Below are 23,599 nucleotides of genomic sequence, written 5' to 3' on the forward strand. Positions count from 1 at the left end.
GTCTGATGCCCCTCCACATTGAAGGAAGCTTCAGAGCTGTGGTCTGTTTCACTCCTTCTCTGACTCTCTCTATTAATAATAATTTCAGCGCCTTTTATGACATTTATGAAATTAGCAATGTTCAAAGCTCCTTTGGATGAGCCCAATTTTACTTTCACTTCTTTGCTTAGGACTGATTTAGATTAAAATGTACAGCTCCAACCTGCAAAGCCCAACTCCACATCCAACTAGATCAGTTAAATAGTCCCATTGTTGAACAAATCTCAACTTCCAAATCCACTCAGCAGTCTGTGGATGTATATGTCTTTAAATAAGTTTAACTGCTTTCTTTATTTTTTTATGCTAGGTTTATTACTGAGGCCTACATGATGTGCATATGTGATGACTCCATTACCCCCATAGCTTTATTTCTTTTTTCTTTTCTTTTTTCTAATAGAGAAATTTAGAGGGAAAGAAAGACACCTGCGGGGAATCGGGCGGTAGTTAATTAAGCACAGGTGGCGCAAAGCACAAGGACTGGCATAAGGATCCTAGTTCGAGCCCCCCAGCTCCCCACCTGCAGGGGAGTCACTTCACAGGTGGTGAAGAAGGTCTGCAGGTGTCTTGTCTTTCTCACCCCCTGTCTCCCCCTCCTCTCTCCATTTCTCTCTGTCCTATCCAATGATGACATCAACAACAACAAACAATAAAAAAACAAGGACAACAAAAGGGAAAATAAATATTTAAAAAAGAAAAAGACACCTGCAGCACTGCTCCACTAACATGAAGGTGATACCAAGGACTTGAGCTTGGGTCCTCCAGGGTGGTAACGTGTACTCTATTAAGTGCAGCACCACCTGGCCTCTAAAATTATTCGTCTTTTTAAATTTTTTCCTAGTGATTTAATAATGATTAACAATATGGTAAGATAATAGGTATAATTCCATACAATTCTCACTAAGATCTCTAATTTAGGTATGTTCCAAGGGACCCATGACTTTAGTAATATTTGCCTAAGTCTGATACTAACATGTAGATGGACTAAAAATATTGACTGGAAAGATGATATAAGAGTTGAGAATACAGGGAGTTGGGCGGTAGCATAGCGGGTTAAGCGCACGTGGCGCAAAGCACAAGGACCGGCATAAGGATCCCGGTTCGAACCCCGGCTCCCCACCTGCAGGGGAGTCGCTTCACAGGCGGTGAAGCAGGTCTGCAGGTGTCTATCTTTCTCTCCTCCTCTCTGTCTTCCCCCTCCTCTCTCCATTTCTCTCTGTCCTATCCAACAATGACAACAACAATAATAACTACAACAATAAAAAAAAAAAAAGGGCAACAAAAGGGAATAAATAAATTTAAAAAAAAAGAGTTGAGAATACAGGTAGAAAGCTGGATTAGGGCAAAGAGTGGCACCCAAACATGAGGAAAATATATAAATACTATTAACTGTTTACCCCATTGAAACTCTGGAGGAGAACTACACCCTGGTGGACTAGAGGTGGAGCTCTATAGCGGGAGCCTTCCCACATTGTTCTCCAATGAATTGGGAGACACAGTTAATAATTGCCACAGAACCCACAGAGTATAAATGGGATTTGTCTGGAAACTCACTGGTCCAAGTAATGCTGCCCAGCTTGGCTATGGCTCCTGGCAGAGCAGCTGAATTGAGCCCAGATCTGTGGATCCTCAGAGCATCCTCTTTAAATAACCATATCCCCCCCACCCTGATTTATATCTTGGTCAGGAGTGAGTGATTAAGCTAAAAAGCCTACTTAGTTAAAAAAAAAAAAAAAAAAAGCCACCAGGCTCCCATAGCCTACAGGGAAGAAAAAAACAAGAGGTTATATCAGCCACTGTGCTTCAATTTAGGGATTGAGATAACATTGAAACTGTTAATTTCCACAACTGTGAACTCTTAAAGTACTTTACTTAGACACAAGTAATCCAGAAAAGAGTAATCAATACATTGAAAAGTACTAAGAGAGAGACCTCATAAAAGAATAGTTAAATGATTTTCCTCTGTAGGTGACTGTTTTTCTTTTGCAGCCTTCAGGATCCTTTCCTTATCCTTACTACTTTTCATTCTAAATATGATGTGTCTTGGTGTCTTTAAGTCTGGGTTAATTCTGTTTGGGACCCTCTGGGCTTCTTAAACCTTTGTCTTTTTTTTTTTTTTTTTTTTACCTCCAAGGTTATCATAGGGACTTGGTGTCTGCACTATGAATCCACTGCTCCTGGAGGCTATTTTTTCCCTTTTGTTTCCCTTGTTTGTCATCATTATTGTTGTTGTTATTGCTGTCATTGTTTTAGATAAGACAGAGAGAAATTGAGAGAGGAAGGGAAGATGGGGAGAGAAAGATCTGCAGATCTGCTCCACCACTTATGAAGTGACCCCTTTGCAGGTGGGGAGCTGGGGGCTTGAACAGGGATCCTTATGCTGGTCCTTATGCTTCATGCCATGTGTGCTTAACCCACTGCACTACCTCCCAGCCCCCTAACCTTTATGTCTTTTATGTTGTCTAGACTAGAGAAATTCTCAGCTATTATGTCCTGTAGAATGCTTTCTTCCCCTACCCTCTCTTTCTTCCTCCGGAAAACCAGTAATGTATATATCATTTCTTTTTAAGTCATCCCACATGTCTCTGTTGTTGTTTTCAGTATCTCTCTCTCTTTTTTTATTTAAGAAAGGATTAATTAACAAAACCATAGGATAGGAGGGGTACAACTCCACACATTTCCCACCACCCAATCTCCATATCCCACCCCCTCCCCTGATAGCTTTCCCATTCTCCATCCCTCTGGGAGCATGGACCCAGGGTCATTGTGGGTTGCAGAAGGTAGAAGGTCTGGCTTCTGTAATTGCTTCCCCGCTGAACATGGGCGTTGACTGGTCGGTCCATACTCCCAGTCTGCCTCTCTCTTTCCCTAGTAGGGTGTGTCTCTGGGGAAGCTGAGCTCCAGGACACATTGGGGGGGTCTTCAATCCAGGGAAGCCTGGCCAGCATCCTGATGGCATCTGGAACTTGGTGACTGAAATCAGTATCTCTTAATCTCTTTTTAAGATCTCTTCTTTCTTTGTTTTCTCTAATTTGTCAATCAGTTTTGCTGATTGTTTTCTGCCTCATTATTTTATTCTCTCTCCCCTCTGTTGCTTTCTGTAGCTCAGCTATTTTGTTACTTTGTTATGATACTGTATTAGCTTGTTCAGCAATTTGTGCTTTTAGCTCACCTATTTCAGCATTCAGCTCTCTAATTACCTTGAGATAGTGTTTTCTTTCAGAGTCATATCTATTGTTTCCCCATTACTGATGACTTTACTTTCAAACTCTTTCCTCATTCCTGTGACTAATTCCTCAATTAGCGTTTGGATGTTAACCTCATTCTTATGTACTACTGTCTTTGCAGGGCTTTTAGCTGAGCTTTTGTCCTAGTTCATTTCTCCAATGTTTCTTCTTAGTTTAACCATTAGCAGCAGATTTCTCCACACAAAAAGTAAATGCCAGAAAGGAATGATATCTATTGAGTAGTCAATGACAAAGGCTTTCAACCAAGAATACTGTATTCTACTAGATTGTTGTTCAGACTAGGTGGAGGTATAAAAACCACTTCAGACAAACAACATTTGAAGGAACAACTTAATGATCCAAGCCTGACCTGAAAGAAGTTCTGAAAGGTCCCCTATAAACAGTCAGATCACCATAAATATAACATATATCAGAACACTATAAAAATCTTCAATAATAGTGTTAAAATATCTTCAATCTATAATATCAATAAATTGCAATCACCTGAATTACCTAGTAAAAGGCACAGAGTAGGAAGATGGATCAGAAAACGCAACCCCTATGAACAACTATATGCCACCAAGCTAGAGAACCTGGAAGAAATGGACGATTTCCTAGATACCTACAAACTTCCAAAATTAAGTAAAGAGGAACTAGATAACATGAAAAGGCCCATCACAGCTAATGAAATTGAAACAGCTATCAAAAATCTCCCCAAAAATAAAAGTCCTGGACCAGATGGTTTTACAAATGAATTCTAAAAAACCTTCAAAGAAGAACTAATACCTCTACTTTTAAAACTCTTCCAGAAGACTGAAGTCACAGAAATACTCCCTTCCAGCTACTATGAAGCCAACATCACTTTGATACCAAAAGCAGACAGGGACACAACCAAAAAAGAAAACTACAGACCAATATCTCTGATGAACATAGATGCTAAAATATTGAACAAAATTCTGTTCAACCAGATACAGCAGTATATTAAAAAGATTGTTCATCATGTCCAAGTGGGGTTTATCCAAGGCATGCAAGGTTGGTTTAATATATGTAAATCAATCAATGTGATCCACTACTTCAACAAAAGCAAGACCAAAAACCACATGGTCATATCAATAGATGCAGAGAAAGCCTTTGACAAAATACAGCACCCTTTATGATCAAAACACTACAAAAAATGGGAATAGATGGAAAGTTCCTGAAGATAGTGGAGTCTATATATAGCAAACCTACAGCCAACATCATACTCAATGGTGAAAAACTGGAAGCATTTCCACTCAGATCAGGTACTAAACAGGGATGCCCACTATCTCCATTAATATTCAACATAGTATTGAAAGTTCTTGCCATAGCAATCAGGCAGGAACAAGGAATTAAAGGCATACAGATTGGAAGAGAAGAAGTCAAACTCTCCCTATATGTAGATGACATGATAGTATACATAGAAAAACCTAAGGGATCCAGCAAGAAGCTTTTGGAACTCATCAGGCAATACAGTAAGGTGTCAGGCTACAAAATTAACATTCAAAAGTCAGTGGCATTCCTCTATGCAAATACTAAGTTAGAAGAAGTTGAAATCCAGAAGTCAATTCCTTTTACTGTACCAACAAAAACAATAAAATATGTAGGAGTAAACCTAACCAAAGAAGTGAAAGACTTGTATACAGAAAATTATGAGTCACTACTCAAGAAAATAGAAAAAGATACAAAGAAGAGGAAAGATACCCCATGCTCATGGGTTGGAGGAATTAACATCATCAAAATGAATATACTACCCAGAGCCATATACAAATTTATGCTTATCTGGAACCAGAAAAGATCTAGAATTGCCAAAACAATCTTGAGAAGAAAGAACAGAACTGGAGGCATCACACTCCCAGATCTCAAATTGTACTATAGGGCCATTGTCATCAAAACTTCTTGTTACTGGAACATGAATAGACATACTGACCAGTGGAATGGAATTGAGAGCCCAGGAGTAAGCACCCACACCTATGGACATCTAATCTTTGACAAAGGTGTCCAGACTTCTTCTTCTAGCATTTGCCCTTCTTCCGTAGCCAGTCAACAGCGTCAGGTTGAGCCTGATGTAAAGTTTCGAGACCTCCTTTGAATCTGGAGAGGTGGCAGTCGTTGACTATGTGGGTCATAGTCCGTCTGTAGCCGCAGGGGCAGTTCAGGTCGTCTCTGGCTCCCCAGCGATGGAACATAGCGGCGCACCGGCCATGGCCTGTTCGATAGCGATTGAGGAGGGCCCAATCATAACGTGCTAGGTCAAAGCCGGGTTGACGCTTGCAGGGGTCTGTGATGAGGTGTTTGTTCTTTACCTCAGCTGACTGCCAACTCTGTTTCCAAGAGTCTGGAACAGAGAAGTTCAGTGTAGGCGTAGGGGACCAGATTGGATGACGAGACGTCAAGCGTTGGACAGCGTGGGTGAAGATATCCGCGTATATTGGCAGGTCCGGTTGAGCGTAGACGTGGGAAATGAACTTAGATGATGCCGCATCCTGACGAATATCTGGCGGGGCGATGTTGCTAAGAACTGGCAGCCATGGATCTGGGGTGGAACAGATGGTTCCAGAAATTATCCTCATGGAGGAATATAATTTGGAATCGACCAAGTGGACATGGGGGCTACGGAACCATATTGGGGCACAGTATTCTGCAGTGGAATAGCATAATGCCAGAGATAATGATCGTAGTGTGGAAGCGCTCGCGCCCCATGAGGAGCTGACCAGTCTTGCAATGATGTTATTCCTCGCGCCCACCTTTGCTGCAGTTTTTATGAGATGTTCGTGAAATGACAGAGTGCGATCGAGAGTAACGCCAAGATAGACTGGCTGGGCTTCATGCCGGATTCTCGTATCGTCAAGCTGCACATTAAGCTCACGCGAGGCCGAGGCATGGTGTAGATGGAAAACAGATGATACCGTTTTTACAGTGCTAGGGATTAGTCGCCATTTTTTACAGTAATCAGATATCAGCGACATGTCTTTTGTGAGTGTTTCCTCAAGGATGTCGAACTTTGATGCCTGAGTTGCACAGCAGATGTCATCGGCGTAGATGAACTTCCTTGAAGAAGTTTCTGGGAGGTCATTGATGTAAATATTAAATAGCGTAGGAGCCAGAACAGAGCCCTGGGGGAGGCCACTTGAGACAAGTCTCCATCTGCTAGACTTGTCACCCAGATGCACCCGGAATCTTCTGTTTTGGAGAAGAAATGATATAGTGTTGGCCACCCATGGAGGCAGGCCTCTTGAGATCTTGACTAGGAGACCACGGTGCCAGACCGTGTTATAGGCTGCTGTGAGATCAACAAAGACAGCATTCTTCTGGAATCCATTTTCAATGTAAGTTGAGAGGGCCAGGGCTTGTTCGCAGGTAGATCTTCCTGGGTGGAAACCAGCTTGGGCGGGTGATAGGAATTTCTCTGTAAGAGGAGAAATTCGTGACAGAAGCAGCCTCTCAAGGAGTTTGTAACACACGGAGAGGAGAGAAATTGGTCTATAGCTGGCGGCCAGTGTTGGGTCTTTCTTTGGTTTCAAAACCACTATAATCTTCGCACGACGCCAAACTTTGGGCATAGACTCAGATTCCAAGATGTGGGACAGGAATGAAGCGAGCCACTTCTTTGCCGCGGGGCCCAGGTTAAGAATGAGTTCTGGGGTGATGTTATTGTAGCCAGCAGCTGTTCCCGGTTTAACCCTCTTCAAAGCGTCTTCCAGTTCAGACAGTGTAAAGGGAGAGAGTTGTGGAGATGGACAAGATAACCGGAAGTGGGATGACCACTCGTGGGAAATTTCTCTTTTCCAGACTGGGTCGATCTTAGCATGTCCAACTTGAGTTAGGTGACTGGCCACTGAGTTTGGAGATACGGGAGGATGGGAGATGGGAGGGGGTTGGCTACCGGCACCCAGTCTGTGAAAAAGCTTCCAGTCCTTGCTACTTGAGTGGGTGAAGTTCAGACTTTCTGTGAGTTGTTGCCAGCGGGCTTGGCGTGCTGCATCCAGGGAGGCAATGAGATGGTCAGCCACATCTGGATCGCCCAACTCATCATACTGCTTTAGTAGTTGCTCGCATTCAGCATCAAGACAAATAAATGGAGAAAGGAGAGTCTCTTCAATAAATGGTGTTGGAAAAAATGGGTTGAAAGAAGAATGAAACTGAACCACTGTATTTCACCAAACACAATAGTAAATTCCAAGTGGATCAAGGACTTGGATGTTAGACCACAAACTATCAGATATTCAGAGGAAAATATTGGCAGAGCTCTTTTCCATATAAATTTTAAGGACATCTTCAATGGAACAAATCCAATTACAAAGAAGACTAAATCAAAAATAAGCCAATGGGACTACATCAAATTAAAAAGTTTCTATACAGCAAAAGCAATCAGTACCCAAAAAAAGAAACCCCTCCCAGAATGGGAGATCTTTACATACATCAGACAAGAGGCTAATAACCAAAATATATAAAGAGCTCACCAAACTCAACAACAAAAAAGCAAAAAAAGCCATCCAAAAATGGGAAGAAGACCTGGACAGAATATTCACCACAGAAGAGATCCAAAGGGCTGAGAAACATTAAAAAAATGCTCCAAGTCACTGACAGAGAAATGCAGATAAAGACAACAATGAGATGCCACTTCATTCCTGTGAGAATGTCATATATCAGATAAGGTAGCAGCAACAAATGCTGGAGAGGTTGGGACAAAGGAACCATCCTGCACTGCTGGTGGGAATGTAAATTAGTCTGACCCCTGTGGAGAACAGTCTGGAGAACTCTCAGAAGGCTCGAAATGGATGTACCCTGTGATCCTGCAATTCCTTTCCTGAGGATATATCCTAAGGAACCAAACACCCATCTAGAAAGATTTGTGCATTGCTATGTTAATAGCAGCACAATTTCTAATAGCCAAACCTGGAAGCAACATAAGTGTCCAACAACAGATGAGTGGCTGAGTAAGTTGTGGTATATATACACAATGCAATACTACTCAGCTATTAAAAATGGTGATTTCACCATTTTCAGCCCATCTTAGATGGAGCTTGAAAAAAATCATGTTGAGTGAAGTAAGTCAGAAACAGAAGGATGAATATGGGATGATCTCACTCTCAGGCAGAAGTTGAAAAACAAGATCAGAGGAGAAAACAGTAAACAAAACTTGGACTAGAGTTGGTATATTGCACCAAAGTAAAAGACTCTGGGGTTGGTGGAGGGAAGGGAGTTCAGGTCCTGGAACATGATGGCAGAGGACCTAGTGGGGGTTGTATTGTTATGTAAAAAACTGGTAAATCTCCAATGGAAGGGATGGGGTCACAGAACTCTGGTGGTAGGAATGGTATAGAATACCTATTATCTTATAATTTTTAAATCAGTATTAAATTACTAATTAAAAAAGAAGATTGTGATATATATACACAATGGTATATTACTCAGCTATTAGGAACAATTGAATTCACCTTCTTCACTTAATCTGGACAAGCTTACATGGTAAGTGAGATAACCCAGAAAGAGAAGGATGAATACAGGATGATCTTATTATGTACAGAAGTGGAGTATGAGAACAGAAGAGGAAGCACAAAGCAGAATTTGTACTGAGTTTGCTTTATTGCCCCAAAGCTAAGGACTGTACAGGTGGGAATCAGGTCCTGGTGCATGATGGAGGAGGAGGGCCTAGGCTGGGGATGAAAATGTTTTGCAGAAAACTGAAAAGTCTTACACATGTATCAACATCTGTATTTACTGTAAACCATTCATCCCCCAATAAAAATATATCTTTAAACAATGGAATGAATGCTGATAAAGTATCCTTTCACTTAGCCTTTCTTTTTCTTTTATCTTTTAAAATATATACTTTATTGGCTTTATTTAAATGAGAGAAAAAAAACTGGGAAATCTTATGCATGTACAAACTATTTTATTTACTGTCAACTATAAAACATTAAATCATTAAATTCTCCAATAAAAATAAATTTTTAAAAAACTCCCCCCAAAACAAAGCAAAAATAAGGTACAACAACAAAACCAACAAAAGAGAGAAAAAAGAAAAAGCAGCCAACAATGAACCAAGGAAGGAATTAACAAATTAACAGAACATATGTATGCTCACAGTTGGGGAGAGTGTTGGTTTGTTTTTGTTTTTGTTTTTAATTTCTTTATTGGGGAATTAATGTTTTACATTCAACAGTAAATACAATAATTTGTACATGCATAACATTTCCCAGTTTTCCGTATAGAGGGTGTTGGTTTGATAATGTTATGCCTGCTTGTTTTAGTGGGCAGACCTATTAGCCTTTCAGCTTGCTTGGGAATGTCAGTAGCTCAGATCCAGTCAGGCAAGGTCACATGGATCCCCTCCACACCCCTCATTCTGACAAAAGGTTCAGCATTGAAATCTTGCTTGAGAAGTTTGACTCCATGGGGTGGGGTGGGGGGTGGGGAATCTTTTTCTCTTGCTGCTTCTATTTCCTCAAGGAGAGACTTGGGCATGGGAGATGGGTTTGGGGGATTCAGTGAGAGACTCACTGTTCAGCTCTCCTTTGTCCTTTTCAGCACCCTTTTGCCAATTCATAAATGGGTTATAATTTTCCACCATGGTTTCTTTGTCCCCTCCTCTGTAGTTTCTTTCCTACTGGCCTATAAATACTGCTTCCATTTAGAAATGCCAAGATCTAAAGAGATTCAGCTTTTAAGTGCTGTCCACATACAGCTATCTTGATTCCACCCCACCACCACCCAAATTTAATTTTACAAGATGCATTTATTTAATGTTTGAGAAAGACTGCCCAGCTCTGGCATAAAGTTGTATTTTCCTTCTGGAATTCAAGACATACAAGTTCTGTGCCCTAACAGATGAACATATCTCCCCATTCCTATTATGGATTTTTAGTTTTTTACTAAGTCAACCTTACTGAAGTAAAATACTTATTTTCAGTGTCCAGTGTGGGACTATGTGAAAGCTTGGTAGAGCTTAGGGAAGCTCCCCCCATCCTCGGATGGAGGTCTGGAAAGACACCCCACTTGTTAGCCTCTCTCCTTATAGAGATGAGCCAAGAGGGAAAAGTCTCCCAGACTCAGTTTCTCCTTGTTAGTCTCTCAAGCTCACAGAAATCCTACAGGCCTCTCACATTTAGTTCCCCCGCTGACAGGCCAAATGGTTGCCTGCTTTAAGGTTCACTCACTCAAATTTTACACATCCACTTCACCTTTTGATCACAAAGGAGAACATACCCTATCACACACCCCTAACACCAGACAGTGAAAAGCCCCCAAATCTTATTTTTCTTGTACCCTTTGATGTCCTTAATTTACATCAAGTCTTGTTTTTCTCTATCTCACCTTACTGGTTTAACTCCTATTCTTCTCTCAAATGCCTTTGGATAATTAAAATACTTGCATCAGGAGACTAATTGTTTTGACCTTTATGTATCGCATCAACTCTTTTCATACCAGCCCCTTGCCATAGGGGCAAGCTGACCTTTAAGAAACCTATAATTTCTGACGTATTTTGTTCTTTGTTTAACTTTCTATATAAATCCAAACACACCTTCAAATAAATGAATGTTTGTACCAGAATACTCCTGATGCCTCTTTTCTGATCTCTGGGCCCCATAGAGCCAGAGAGGGAGGGTCAGTGACTTATCTCCTAGCTGGATCCTCTCCACAGGAGTGCCAGTAGTGCAGCATGGTTAATTTTGGCAAATGTGCATATTCATGCCACCACCAACATTGTCAAGAAATGGAAGCCTCCAATCACTCTGAGAAGCTTCATCATGCCACGTTGCAGTGTGGCAGAGGCAGCCACTGCTCTGCTTTGTGTCTGTAGCTTAGCTTGACGTGTTCTAGAACTTAATCTAAACAGAATTTCACAGTCTATTCTCTCCGGTGCCTGGCTTTTCTCACTCAGCTTATGCTTCTGAAATCCTACATGAGGCCATTTGTGTCATACTCATTCCTTTCCTTGCTGACAGGAATTCAAGAAAAACTAGTAAAGACAAGCCACAGTTTGTCCATCCTTGAACTAAAGGACATGCAGGTGGTTACCAGTCTAGGACAGTTATTGTTCAAGCTAGAAGCCCTGCTCCTTTCATTCCCCCCCCCTTTTTTTAATTGACCACAGCACTACTAAGCACTGGCTTATTGTGGTGCTAGATATAGTACCTGGGGCCTTCGATGCCTCAGGACTGGGGAGATAGCATAATGAGAGTGGCAAGTGTTACACATTACCATGCACAAGGACCTGGTTCAAATTCCAGTCAGTTTCATGGGAGCACTTACAGGAGGAAGCTTCACAAGTGGTGGAATGGTGATGTGGTGTCTATTCTTTCTCTCTCCCTCTCATACTCTATCTAGAGGAAAGAAACTTAGAAATAGCTAGCTGCAGGAAGTGGTGGGTTTATACAGGCACAGAGTCCTAGCAGTAACTCTGACAGGGGATACAAGTCATGTCTACTCTAATGTACATCTAGCTACTGCAGTTTTCTTCCATTTCTGAACCTAACTGAAGCCCAATTTGGGTCAAAAAAGATGATCAAACAAAGATTTGTCAATAATCCCTATAGGCTAAGCAGATCCATACACAGGCCCTTCTATGGGTGGTTCCAAAGGGTCTTCCTGCTACTCAGGAACAGCACTTTCATTCCTTTGTCAAGGAACTACCATCTGGACCTAGTACTACCTGGAGAGCAAGCCATTCTCAAGTGACATTCCCTCTCACTGACACTGTGGGCAGTAGTTAGCCCTGACCATGCAGGGAGAGAAATCAAAGAGAGCTCGGATACACTTTGACTCAGATTTTTGTTGTGCTGCTACAGGAGCCATTCAATTGGCTTTTGATCTTCTTCCATTCTAAACTGACTGCCCACAGTGCTGACCCACATTCCTCTGAGAGCTACTTTGTCTTCCTTGTCCCAAGGAGCCACATAGTGCCTCAGACAGAACAGAGAAGTGAAAAAGCAGGAACTAGAAATGCACAAGTGAGTGGTGGTGATAAACATATGGGGGGCAGTGGTTTCCTTTGGGGAGGAGGTTAGGCTTGGGGGAGGGGCAGGAAAGAATTTGCCTGGCAGTAAGCATGTGCTTTGCTATGTGTACAGTACAGGTTCAAGCCCCGGTACCACATGGGAGTGCCACAGCACAAGAGGATGCTCCAGTGTTGTGCTATCTCCCTCTGTCTTTGTCTCTGTATGTATATCTGAAATATTGAAGAGAGTGAAATATACATATCACAGAAACATTACATGCCTAGACCCCCTAAGTCTCGGGTTCAATCCTGGCACCACCTTGTACTAAGCTCAGCAGCATTCGGATGCCTCTGGGAAATAATTTTTATTTTTAAGTTCATGGAAATTTCAGACCATGGACCCTACTTTTGCTTAACAGATCATTCTCTAGATACTATCTCATCACATTAAATCCTCTTTCCTTCCATCCCTGAATCAACCAGTATCCCCAAATCAATCTTACTATATTCCCTTTGTGCTATAGTATGTCTCCATAGGCTATTGAATACTGCTTTCTTTTTTTGACATTTTACATGAATGTTCTCACATTGTACATCTTTGGAAACTGCATTTTTACATACAACCTTTTGTAAATGTACCTGCATTAAAAATAAGGATCTATCTTATCCTCACTGCTGTCTGGTGTTTTGCTGTGTAAATAATACATGAATGTGTTTAAAGAAAGCAAGGTCAAGCATCAGGATTTATTAAGAGTTCCAGGTAGGTATATAAATAGCACTCATTATATTATTCCCTGCATTTGTTCTGGATGTCTGGTTTTGTTTTTGTTAGAGAGAGAAAAAAGAAACCATTATTCTATATTACTCTGGCATGTGCCAGTAGCAGAGATTAGGACCTTATGTTGGAGAGTTCAGCACTCTAGCCACAGAGCCTCTTCTCAGGCTCCATGTTTATAAATTTTTAAGATCTTAAAAAGAGAGGGTAGCACACTAACATATAGGAGTCAGGAAAGGTAAAACCTGTGCTCCAGACATTGGGATTCCAATTCCGCTGCTACGCAGACTGAGATGGAAAAGAAACCATATAGGGTTGATCTCCTCATGCTTCTGCTGCCTCCCTAAGAAAATGCCTGTAACTCTTCACTCTGAGAAGAGTGTTTATTTGTAACCCAGTGATTTGAAGTACATTGGAACATGATAGTAGTGAAAAAAAGAGAACTTGTTACTGGTTGTGGGCTTAATAGACATGAGTTCAGGTCGCTGGTATCTACCTGGGATCACCTGCAAGGGGGAAGCTTTATAAGCAGTGGAGCAGTACTGTGGTTGTTTTCAAACCATGTTAGAAATAAACTGGCAAGAGACCATTTCACACAATGGCTGTGAGACCGTGTGTATGTGTGTGTTTTGCTATGGTCTCGTGTGCATCCCTGGATTTGATTTTTTTTTTCAGACTTATGTTTACCAGAGCACTGTTCAGCTCCGGTTTATGATGATGCTGGGAATTAAACCTGGGAGCTTAGAGCCTCGGGCATGAAAGTCATTTGTATAACCATTATGCTGTCTCCTCAGCCTACATTTATTTGTTTGTTTGTTTGTTTAAAAGACAGAGGGAAAGTGCAAGGCTTCATAGAACCATTCTTTTTTGTTTGTTTGTTATGTTTTTTTTTTATTTTATTTATTTATTCCCTTTTGTTGCCCTTGTTTTATTGTTGTAGTTATTATCGTTGTTGTCGTTGTTGTTGGATAGGACAGAGAGAAATGGAGAGAGGAGGGGAAGACAGAGAGGAGGAGGGAAAGATAGACACCTGCAGACCTGCTTCACCACCTGTGAAGCGACTCCCCTGCAGGTGGGGAGCCGGGGTTCGAACCGGGATCCTTATGCCAGTCCTTGTGCTTTGCGCCACCTGCGCTTAACCCGCTGCGCTATAGCCCGACTCCCTCATAGAACCATTCTAACATCCATGAGGCATCCCCTGGTGCTGTGGTACTCCTGTGTGGTGTTGGGGCTTGAACTCAGAATCTCTCACATGGTAAAACATATACTCTACCAGATTAATTATTTCCCAGTCCTGCTAAGTGAAAAAAAAGTTTTTTTGTTTGTTTTAAGGATTTACAACATGCTTAAGATATAAATAGTTCAAGGAGTCGGGCAGTGCGGGTTAAGTGCAGATGGCGCAAAGTGCAAGGACTCGCGTAAGGATCCGGGTTTGAGCCCCCAGCTCCCCAACTGCAGGGGAGTCGCTTCACAGGTGGTGAAGCAGGTCTGCAGGTGTCTATCTTTCTCTTCCCCTCTGTCTTCCCCTCCTCCATTTTGCTGTCCTGTCTAACAATGACGACATCAATAACAACAATAGTAGCTATAACAACAATAAAATCAACAAGGGCAACAGAAGGGAAAATAAATATTTTTTTAAAGATATAAATAGTTTAAATGATAAATATCAGTTTGGGTCAGGCTCCTTTTGACCTTAACAGTCTTTAAACTTTGAACTAAGATCTAGAGAGGCACCAAAGTAAAAGACTCTGGGGCTTGAGGGGTGGGTAGGGGAATACAGGTCCAAAAAGGATGATAAAAGACCTAGTGGGGGTTGTATCATTATATGGAAAACTGGCAAATGTTATGCATGTAGAAACTATTGTATTTACTGTCGAATGTAAAACATTAATTCCTCAATAAAGAAATTTTTTTAAAAAGCTGAAAAAAAGATCTAGAGAGATAGCTCAGTATGCTAGAGCTTTGGATTTGCATGTCTAGGGCTCCAGAGGCCCCAGGCTTCCACCATCACTAAGCCAGAGTTGATCAGTGCTCTAGTCTCATAAAAATAAATAAACAAATCCATGTATATAAAGAGAAAGTGAAAGAGACCACAGCACCAAAGCTTTCTTTAATGCAATGGAAGCCAGATTCAAACTTATTAAGCTATTTTGCTGGCCGTGTGTGTGTGTGTGTGTGTGTGTGTGTGTGTGTGTGTGTGTGTGTGTGTGTATGTGTGTGTGTGTGTGTGTGTGATTTTTTTTTAATTTGGATTAGCAGTAGCTGATTCCTCTTCTTTTTTTTTTTTTTTTTTCTGTGAGTAGGCACCTCAGGATTTCCACTTCTTTTTTTTTTAATTTATTTCTTCATTGGGGAATTAATGTTTTACATTCAACAGTAAATACAATATGATTCCTCTTCTGTTGTGCACACTGGCCACCTCCTGGGACTCCATGTGGCCATTAGGTTTTCTTCTCCATCTCTGTAACTTTCAGAGAAGTGAGACTGACAGAAGTAAGTGCATTATGGTCCATGACTCTGGGTGTCACAAAGCCATTAGTCAGTTTTGCCACTGAGCCAAAAGGACAGTGAAATGACAGACCAGTGGTAACTGTGAAGTTGACAGTATGGAAGTCAGCTGCCCACTCAAATCTCCTTTTTAGTCAGCATTTATCCCAGTATACTCCAGCATTAAGTTGATCATCCAGCCTAGGGTATCCTGTTGGTAATTTCAATAGTTTCAGGCCAAGAAGTCCTCACAGCCTGCAGTGTGAGCAGAGGTCACTTGGAAGGTGACCCAAGCACCCACATCCCCATACCCCAAATTCAAAAAAGTGCAGCTCACTGGTGAACCCCTTTCCCACAGGCTATGACTTCTGCCAAGTTCTGCAGTGGTTCGCTGAGCGGGTGGACAGGATCATCCTGCTCTTTGATGCTCATAAGCTGGACATCTCAGATGAGTTCTCAGAAGCCATCAAGGCCTTTCGGGGCCAGGATGACAAGATTCGAGTGGTGCTGAACAAGGCAGACCAAGTGGACACACAGCAGCTGATGCGTGTCTACGGGGCACTCATGTGGTCCCTGGGCAAGGTCATCAACACGCCTGAAGTGCTGCGTGTCTACATCGGCTCCTTCTGGGCTCAGCCCTTGCAGAACACTGACAACCGTCGGCTCTTTGAGGCCGAGGCCCAGGACCTCTTCCGAGACATCCAGAGCCTTCCCCAGAAAGCAGCGGTGCGCAAGCTCAATGACCTCATCAAGCGGGCACGGCTGGCCAAGGTGAGCCAGGATATCCTGGGCTACCCTAAGGATGGGCCTTCCTACCATCTCACTAAAGGGAAGGGGTGGGGGAGTCTCCATGTCAGAAATCTGAGTGGAACAGGATTGTCATAGGTAAAGAAAAAGTAAGGGCAGTCCAAGTGGTGGGGTAGTGGATGAAGTATTGGACCCTCAAGCATAAGGTCCCATATTTGAGCCCCAACATCAAACGTGCCAGCATAATGTTCTGGTGTTCTCTCCTCTTCTCTCTCTTTGAAAAAATGAAATGAAGTCTAAAGAGCCAGCAAGTGCCTCACCTGTTAAGAGTAAACACATGTACTGCCCTAGGCAAGGACCCAGGTTCTAGCCCCACTTGCAAAGGGATAAGGGAACTTTTTGAGTTATGGAGTAATGCTGCAAGTATCTCTCGTCTTCTCTCTCTCTCTCTCTCTCTTCCCCCCCATTTCTTTCTGTCTCTCATCCTCTATCTAAAAGCAAGAAAAGAAAGAAAATGGCCAACAGGAACAGGGGAGTCCTATAGGCATTGAGCTCCAGTGATAATCCTTATGGTGAAGGAAGGAAGGAAGGGGAGAAAGAAGGCTAAGACCAGTATACCTGCTTAAATTGTGACTCCTAGCTCTGAGTTTATGGGCAGATCACTTAACTTTCCCAGACCTTCCTCTTTATCTAAAATGGAATTAATTAGTGCATGTCACAAGTACTCCTGGGATTCAGAGTTACAGGGCTTATAAAGATAGCAGGCAGCAAAGCACACGGGGAAGGATCAGTGCATTTACCCCCTGGAGATTGCAATTGTAGTAGGACAGTGGGACTATAATTACAGAGTGGTGGGACCACTGTGCTGCTGAGATGCCACCACTAGTCACCTTGTGCCTGAGACATAAAACCAGTGTTTCTACTGGAGCTCTGATAGGAAAGTTAGTGCAGCCTGGCATGCTAAGTGTGCTGTTGTGGGGATGGGAGGTTTATACATTCCCTACCCCGTGAATGCCTGCTTACAGGCCACAACCCAGAGTTCACTGGCCACCCCTGGTGGCATACTTTCTTGGGGCTGACCATCCTCAAGTAGTAAGGATGATTTTTTTTTCCCCTTCAAATCCAAAGCATAACTTTCAGCTCTGCTTTATGGATAGTGTGAGGAGTTGAACCTGGGACCTCAGAGGGATGAAAGTCTGCTGCATAAACCATTGTGCTATCTCCCTAGTAGAGTGGATTCTGTCACCTATCTAAGGAGTGATGAGCATGTGACTCTTCTAAAAAGAAAGTAGGGGGTGGCTCTTAAAAAAAACTATGTGTGTTTATGCATGTACAAACTATTGTATTTACTGTCAAATATAAAACATTAATTCCCCAATAAAGAAAATTTTTAATTAAAAAATTTAAAAACTATGTGGGAGCTGGGCAGTGGTGCACCAGGTTAAGCGCACAAAGTGTGAAGCACAGGGACCAGCACAAGGATCCCAGTTCAAGCCTTCAGCTCCCCACCTACAGGCACCACAAGCTCCTGGAGGCAAAAAGAAAAAATTACATGTGCATTTCATGAAGATATTTTTCTCTAGTACTAAACGTTTTCTAGGTCTTGGGAATCAGAAGCAACTAGAAGCTATAAGCAATACATCACACATAGTCCAAGTTTTACTCTGCATTTTTCCTTTCTGTCCCCATTTCTTAATTTCACCTATTACAGATGATCCATCATTCACTATGGGAAGTTTTTTTAATGAATTAGTTTATTTCTTTTTGCCACCAAGGTTATCTATCCCTGGACCTCAGTGCATGCATGTCAAGTCTGCTGTTTCAGGCACCTTTTTTTTTAACCAGAGTAGGGATGAAAGAGATGCCTACAACACTGAATCTTTTCCTGTAAGTGGGAACAGGGGACTTGAATTCAAGTCCTTGCTCATGGTAAAGTGCACACTTTGCCAGGTAAGCCACCATCTAGCTACTGTCCACAGACATTTTAATGTGCTAGTCATTGCTGAGTGGCTACGGCTTAAGACACAGCTGTAATCAGTCATAAAAGTGGGGAGTGGGGAGTTGGGCAGTAGTACAGCAGGTTAAACGCAGGTGGCACAAAGTGCAAGGACCCGAAGAGTAAGGATCCCAGTTCAAGCCCCTGGCTCCCCAACTGTAGGGAAGTCACTTCACAGGCAGTGAAGCAGGTCTTCAGGTATCTTTCTTTCCCCTCTCTGTCTTCCCCTCCTGTCTCCATTTTTGTCTGTCCTATCTAACAACGACATCAATAACAACAACAATAATAGCTATAACAATAAAAACAACAAGGGCAACACAAAGGAATAAATAAATTTTTTTTAATATTTATTTTATTTATTTATTCCCTTTTGTTGCCCTTGTTGTTTTACTGTTGTAGTTATTATTGTTGTTGTCGTTGTTGGATAGGACAGAGAGAAATGGAGAGAGGAGGGGAAGACAGAGAGGAGGAGAGAAAGATAGACACCTGCAGACCTGCTTCACCGCCTGTGAAGCGACTCCCCTGCAGGTGGGGAGCCGGGGTTCGAACCGGGATCCTTATGCCGGTCCTTGTGCTTTGCACCACCTGCGCTTAACCCGCTGCGCTACAGCCCGACTCCCATAAATAAATATTTTTAAAAAGTGGGGAACAAGTAGCTGAATGGGAGTACCAAGGACTCCCCTGTCACTCTTGAGTATGAGGCCATCCCAGCAAGCCATTGGGTCACCCTGGCCTGAGGCTTAGGGAGCCACAGAATGCTTCTCTGTATCCTGGCTGGGAATAATGGATGGCCTTTTGTAGATGTGGGGGCAGGAGGCAGTCAACTTGCTGAGCATATTTCTATGAAAAAAAAAAAAAAAGCTTTTGTGTTTCTCCTTCCTAAGAATAGTGTCTGTATAGTTCCTTTTCATAAAGAAAAATGTTTAAGATGTGAAAGCTTCCAGCTCAAGCTCCTCAATGCCAGTTTGCTCCTATGGCAACACCATGCTGCCCAGGGTGGGGCAGGAAGCAGACTCTCAGCAAAGAAATAGAACTCAGCACAATGAACAGAACCACTAACCACTAAGTCATTGACTTTCCACTGTCAGCAGTCTTATGGCCTTTTGTGAACTTGTTGCTTAACCAAAGAGTCTCCTGAGTTCTTAAACTGCTCTTCGATTTTGACATGTGTCTACAGCCATATCACCCTGAACAAGCCTGATCTCATCTGATTTTGACACTTGAATTCTACTTTCTCTTGATCCAATTTTCCTTTTGTAAGTCATCCTTTGCTGGGAGTCTATAGTGTTTTTGTAGTTCCAAAGTTTATATTGCCTCTTGTCCATAACTGCCCAAAATGGAGTATTCTTTTCTCAAATAATGGAACCAAAGTTTGGAAAAATGAAGCGATTTGCCCCAGACTTCATAGCCTATGAATTTCCAAATACAAATTCAAATCCCTTTTTCTAAAAATTTATTTATGAGAAATTAAAAGGGAGAGTGAACCAGAGCATCACCCTGGCACAGCTAATGCTGGGGTTTGAACCCTGGACCTCTTGTTTCAGCCACTACTATGCCACCTCCTGGGTCACTAGATTCAAACCTTGATAATGAAATTCATAGTGGACAACATCCATTTCTCTTTACTAAGCCCTTGTGTTCTGCTATTACTCTGCCACTCTGTTTATTCTCCAAAAACTCTCCATCCACAGAAGTTCTACAAAGTTCAAAAGTTTATCAAGCTGACATTTTGACATGAGACACATACAAAGAACAGGTTTCCATATGTCACCTAGGAGGTGTCAGCTCTGAGTTAGGGTGTGGTGTGTCTGTTTATAGAACACCACTTGGAGAGCAAATCCATAACCCATCCAGAAATAAAGCACATTTGTTGTTAATGTCCTGCCAGATTCTTCAATTATCAAACCTGAGGTGTCATAAAGCTGACACTTAAATAATATGGAAAATGCCACACTTAACATAGCTCTCTAGAAATTGAATGATTTCAATTAGAGATCACAGTTTAGGATACCAGTAGACATACTTTTTTTTTTTAGACATACTTCTTCTATGAAGTTTGTTTATAATTTAAGATACTAGTCAAGATTTATTTCATGATTCTTTATAGTGAGTTTTTGTTGTTTTTTTTTTAGGAAACACAAAAGGATTTAGATATATATAGTTTAGTTCTCAACTATAATTTTAAAACTTAGCCAAGTAAAAGAAATTAGGCTCAGGCAAGTCCTGAGTAAAAAAAAAAAGAAAAGAAAAGCTCCAGGGGCCAGGCGGCAGCACACCAGGTTAAGTACACATATCACCGTGCACATGGATGCAGGTTCAAGCCCCTGGTCCACACCTGCAGAGGGGAAACTTCACAGTGGTGAAGCAGGACTGCAGATGTCTGTCTCTTTCCCTCTCTATCTCCCCCACCCCTCTCAATTTCTGTCTCTATTCAATAATAAATAAAAATTTAAAAGAAAAGCACCTCACACCCAGACCCTGCCCTTTATAAGTGTGGCCCCCTCAAGGGGATGTTCCTACCCAGTGGAAATTCTGAGCTCAACAGAATATGAGGCAACATTTGAGGAAGCAACAATTAAATTTGAGTGAAAAAAAGAAGAGCTTAAAATTTTTGGGGGGTCACTGGAACTGGGGTGCTGTCTATTTTGCTTTGGATTTTTTTTTGTTGTTGTTGTTTGTTTGTTGTTTTTGTCTTTGATAAAGATTGGCAGAGAGAATAAAAGAGACCACAGTACTGAAGCTTCTTCTAATGCTGGGGGGTCCAGGCATGAACCTGAGTCACACATATGGCAAAGAAGCACACTATCCTAGTGAACTATTTCACCAGCTCCTGTAGAATTTTGTTTTATCTTCTGAGTGTGTTCTCCTCTAAGTCACATGCCAGATATACAGCCCAGATTCCAGTTTGTTTGTGCTGCCAATTCTGGCAGATGGGAAATTAGAAACACAGACTCAGATGTATGACAACTGTCCTTCAATAGATGACAATCTCTTTTATGAATAGTCCACCATGAAGCCTTTACAAATAGCTCTAAGAGGGCCAGGAGGTGTCTCACTCAGTAGAGAGCATATGTAGCCATTCACAAGGAGCCAGGTTTGAGCCGTTGATCACTACATGTTCACAAGCACCTCCAGGGGAGGAAATTTCACAAATGGTGGAGCAGTCCTATAGTGTCTCAACCTCTCTCTGCCTCCCCCTCAATCTCATTCTGTCCCTCGCCCTCTATAAAAAAAGATGGCGTTCAGTAGCAGTGGAGTTGTGCAGATGTTGAGCCCCAGCAATAACCCTGGTGGCAAAAAATGATAATGAAGTAGCTCAGTGGACAGCCCAAGGTTGCTATGGATATGTGTCAGTGCTTGAACCCATGTACGAAACTATCTCTTTAAATTTTTTAATTTATTCTCTTTTTGTTGCCCTTTTTTATTGTTGTAGTTGTTGTTGTTATTGATGTCGTTGTTGGATAAGACAGAGAAATGGAGAGAGGAGGGGAAGACGGGGAGAGAAAGACAGACACCTGCAGACCGGCTTCACTGCCTGTGAAGAGACTCCCCCATGCAGGTGGGGAGCCAGGGCTTGAACTGGCATTCTTATGCCACCAGTCCTTCTGCTTTGCACCTTGCACTTAACCCACTGCACTACTGCCCAGCTCCCCAGGAAACTATCTGTTAAAGGTTAACCTCAAATAACTGAGTGACACCCTCATGTCCCCCTGAATGAAGTACTTTTTTTTTTTTTTTTTTACCAGATCACTACTCAGCTCTGGTCTATGGTGCTATAGGAGATTGAATCTGGGCCTTCAGAGCCTCAGGCATGAAAGTCTCTTTGCATAACTATTATGCAATCTACCCCCCACCCTGAAGCACTTCTTAATTGCATGTGCCTTCAGTGGCAGCTTTGACTTCAACATCTGCCCAGATGGGGACCAATCAGCTAACTTTTTCTCCTCTTCTGGTCTCTCACTCTTACTGTTTCATGGGTCCCTCTTTTAGATCTCTGTTTTATTAACTGCATCTTTTGTCACCACAGGCCTACTTTTAAAATGTGCTGATGGCCTAGTTTTAAATTACAAGTCTCCAATTAGGTCTATAAAGGCACTAGCTCTCCAACAGGTCCTATTAGGTTTACAGACAAGGCTTCCTTCACCTTGTAGAGCTATGTTTCCCCAGCCTGACTTCTCTACACCTGCTCCTCAACACCCACATGCCTTCAGAATTTCCACTCCTACTGATCAAGCATGGGAGCCTCCAGTACTCATTACCTGGAGTTAACCTCTGAACCTAGGATGGGTATACTCAATGTCACACAGTCCACTGTTCAGTCTTGGATAGATTAAGACACTTGCCACTAGAAGGTTCAAGCCCCCACTTTGTACCTGTAGGAGGGATGCTTTATGACTGGTGAAGTAGATCTGCCAGTGCCTTTGTCCTTCTCTTTATCCCCCTCTTCTGTCCTATACAATAAGAAATAAAAAGGAAAAAATGACCACCTGTGATTCACAGTGCCAGTACCAAGCCCCAACAGTAACTCTGGTGGTAGGAAGAAAGAAAAAAAAAAAAAAAAACAAAGAAAGATTAGGCACAAGACACAGATAGTGAGTGAGCTTGTGCTGGAATATCTGTGGAAACTGTAAGTCATGTTCTTTTAAAAGAGCATTCCTTTCTGCTTAGTGTCAGTAGCCTAGGGATCAGTCAGCTCTATTCTCCCTTTGATTTACTCTATGGTCATCAACATTGAATGATGAAGATTTGTCTTTTTATTTTACATTTTTAGATAGAAAGATAGGAGCAGACAGGGAAGGAAAGAAAACACAGTACCAAAGCTGTGATGATGCCGTCCCCGGAGGTCCTTGTGACCATATGGTGACCAAGGGCTCAAACCTGGCTCCTGGTGAATGGCAACATATATCCCCAAGAGAGGAATTACTGGGTCATATGGAAGGTCCAACACTAGCCTTGTGAGAGTTCTCCAGACTGCTCTCCACAAAGGTTGGACCAATTTACGTTCCCACCATCAGCGCAGAAGGGTTCCTCTGTCCCCACAGCCTCTCCAGCATTTGTTGCTGTTGTCCTTTTTTGATGTATGCCATTCTTACAGGAGTGAGGTGGTATCTCAATGTTGTCTTTATTTGAATTTCTCTGACAATTGGCGACCTGGAGCAATTTTTCATGTTTGTTAGTCTTTTGGATCTCTTCTGTAGTGAATGTTCTGTTCATATCCTCTGCCCATTTTTGGATGGGGGTCATAGCTTTTTTGTTGCTAAGTTTGCTGAGCTCTTTGTATATTTTGGTGATTAGTCTCTTGTGTGATGTATAGCATGTGACGATCTTCTCCCATTCTGTGAGGGGTCTCCTTGTTTGTGTGATAGTTT

General features: G+C 42.2%; 2 protein-coding genes across 3 annotated transcripts in view; one reads left to right on the top strand and one right to left on the bottom strand.

Moving 5' to 3' along the window:
* EHD4 (EH domain containing 4) overlaps window positions 1-23,599 on the top strand; it is a 128,768-nt gene that overhangs the window by 80,616 nt on the left and 24,553 nt on the right. The window contains exon 4 of the mRNA XM_007536479.3: window positions 15,846-16,258. Within this exon, the coding sequence (XP_007536541.1) occupies window positions 15,846-16,258 (413 nt within the window). The remainder of the gene's footprint in view (window positions 1-15,845; window positions 16,259-23,599) is intronic.
* OIP5 (Opa interacting protein 5) overlaps window positions 1-23,599 on the bottom strand; it is a 120,506-nt gene that overhangs the window by 26,042 nt on the left and 70,865 nt on the right. The gene's annotated exons all lie outside the window — the stretch shown is intronic.

This window comes from Erinaceus europaeus, chromosome 16 (genome assembly GCF_950295315.1).
Source record: "Erinaceus europaeus chromosome 16, mEriEur2.1, whole genome shotgun sequence".
NCBI classification, from domain to species: Eukaryota; Metazoa; Chordata; class Mammalia; order Eulipotyphla; family Erinaceidae; genus Erinaceus; species Erinaceus europaeus.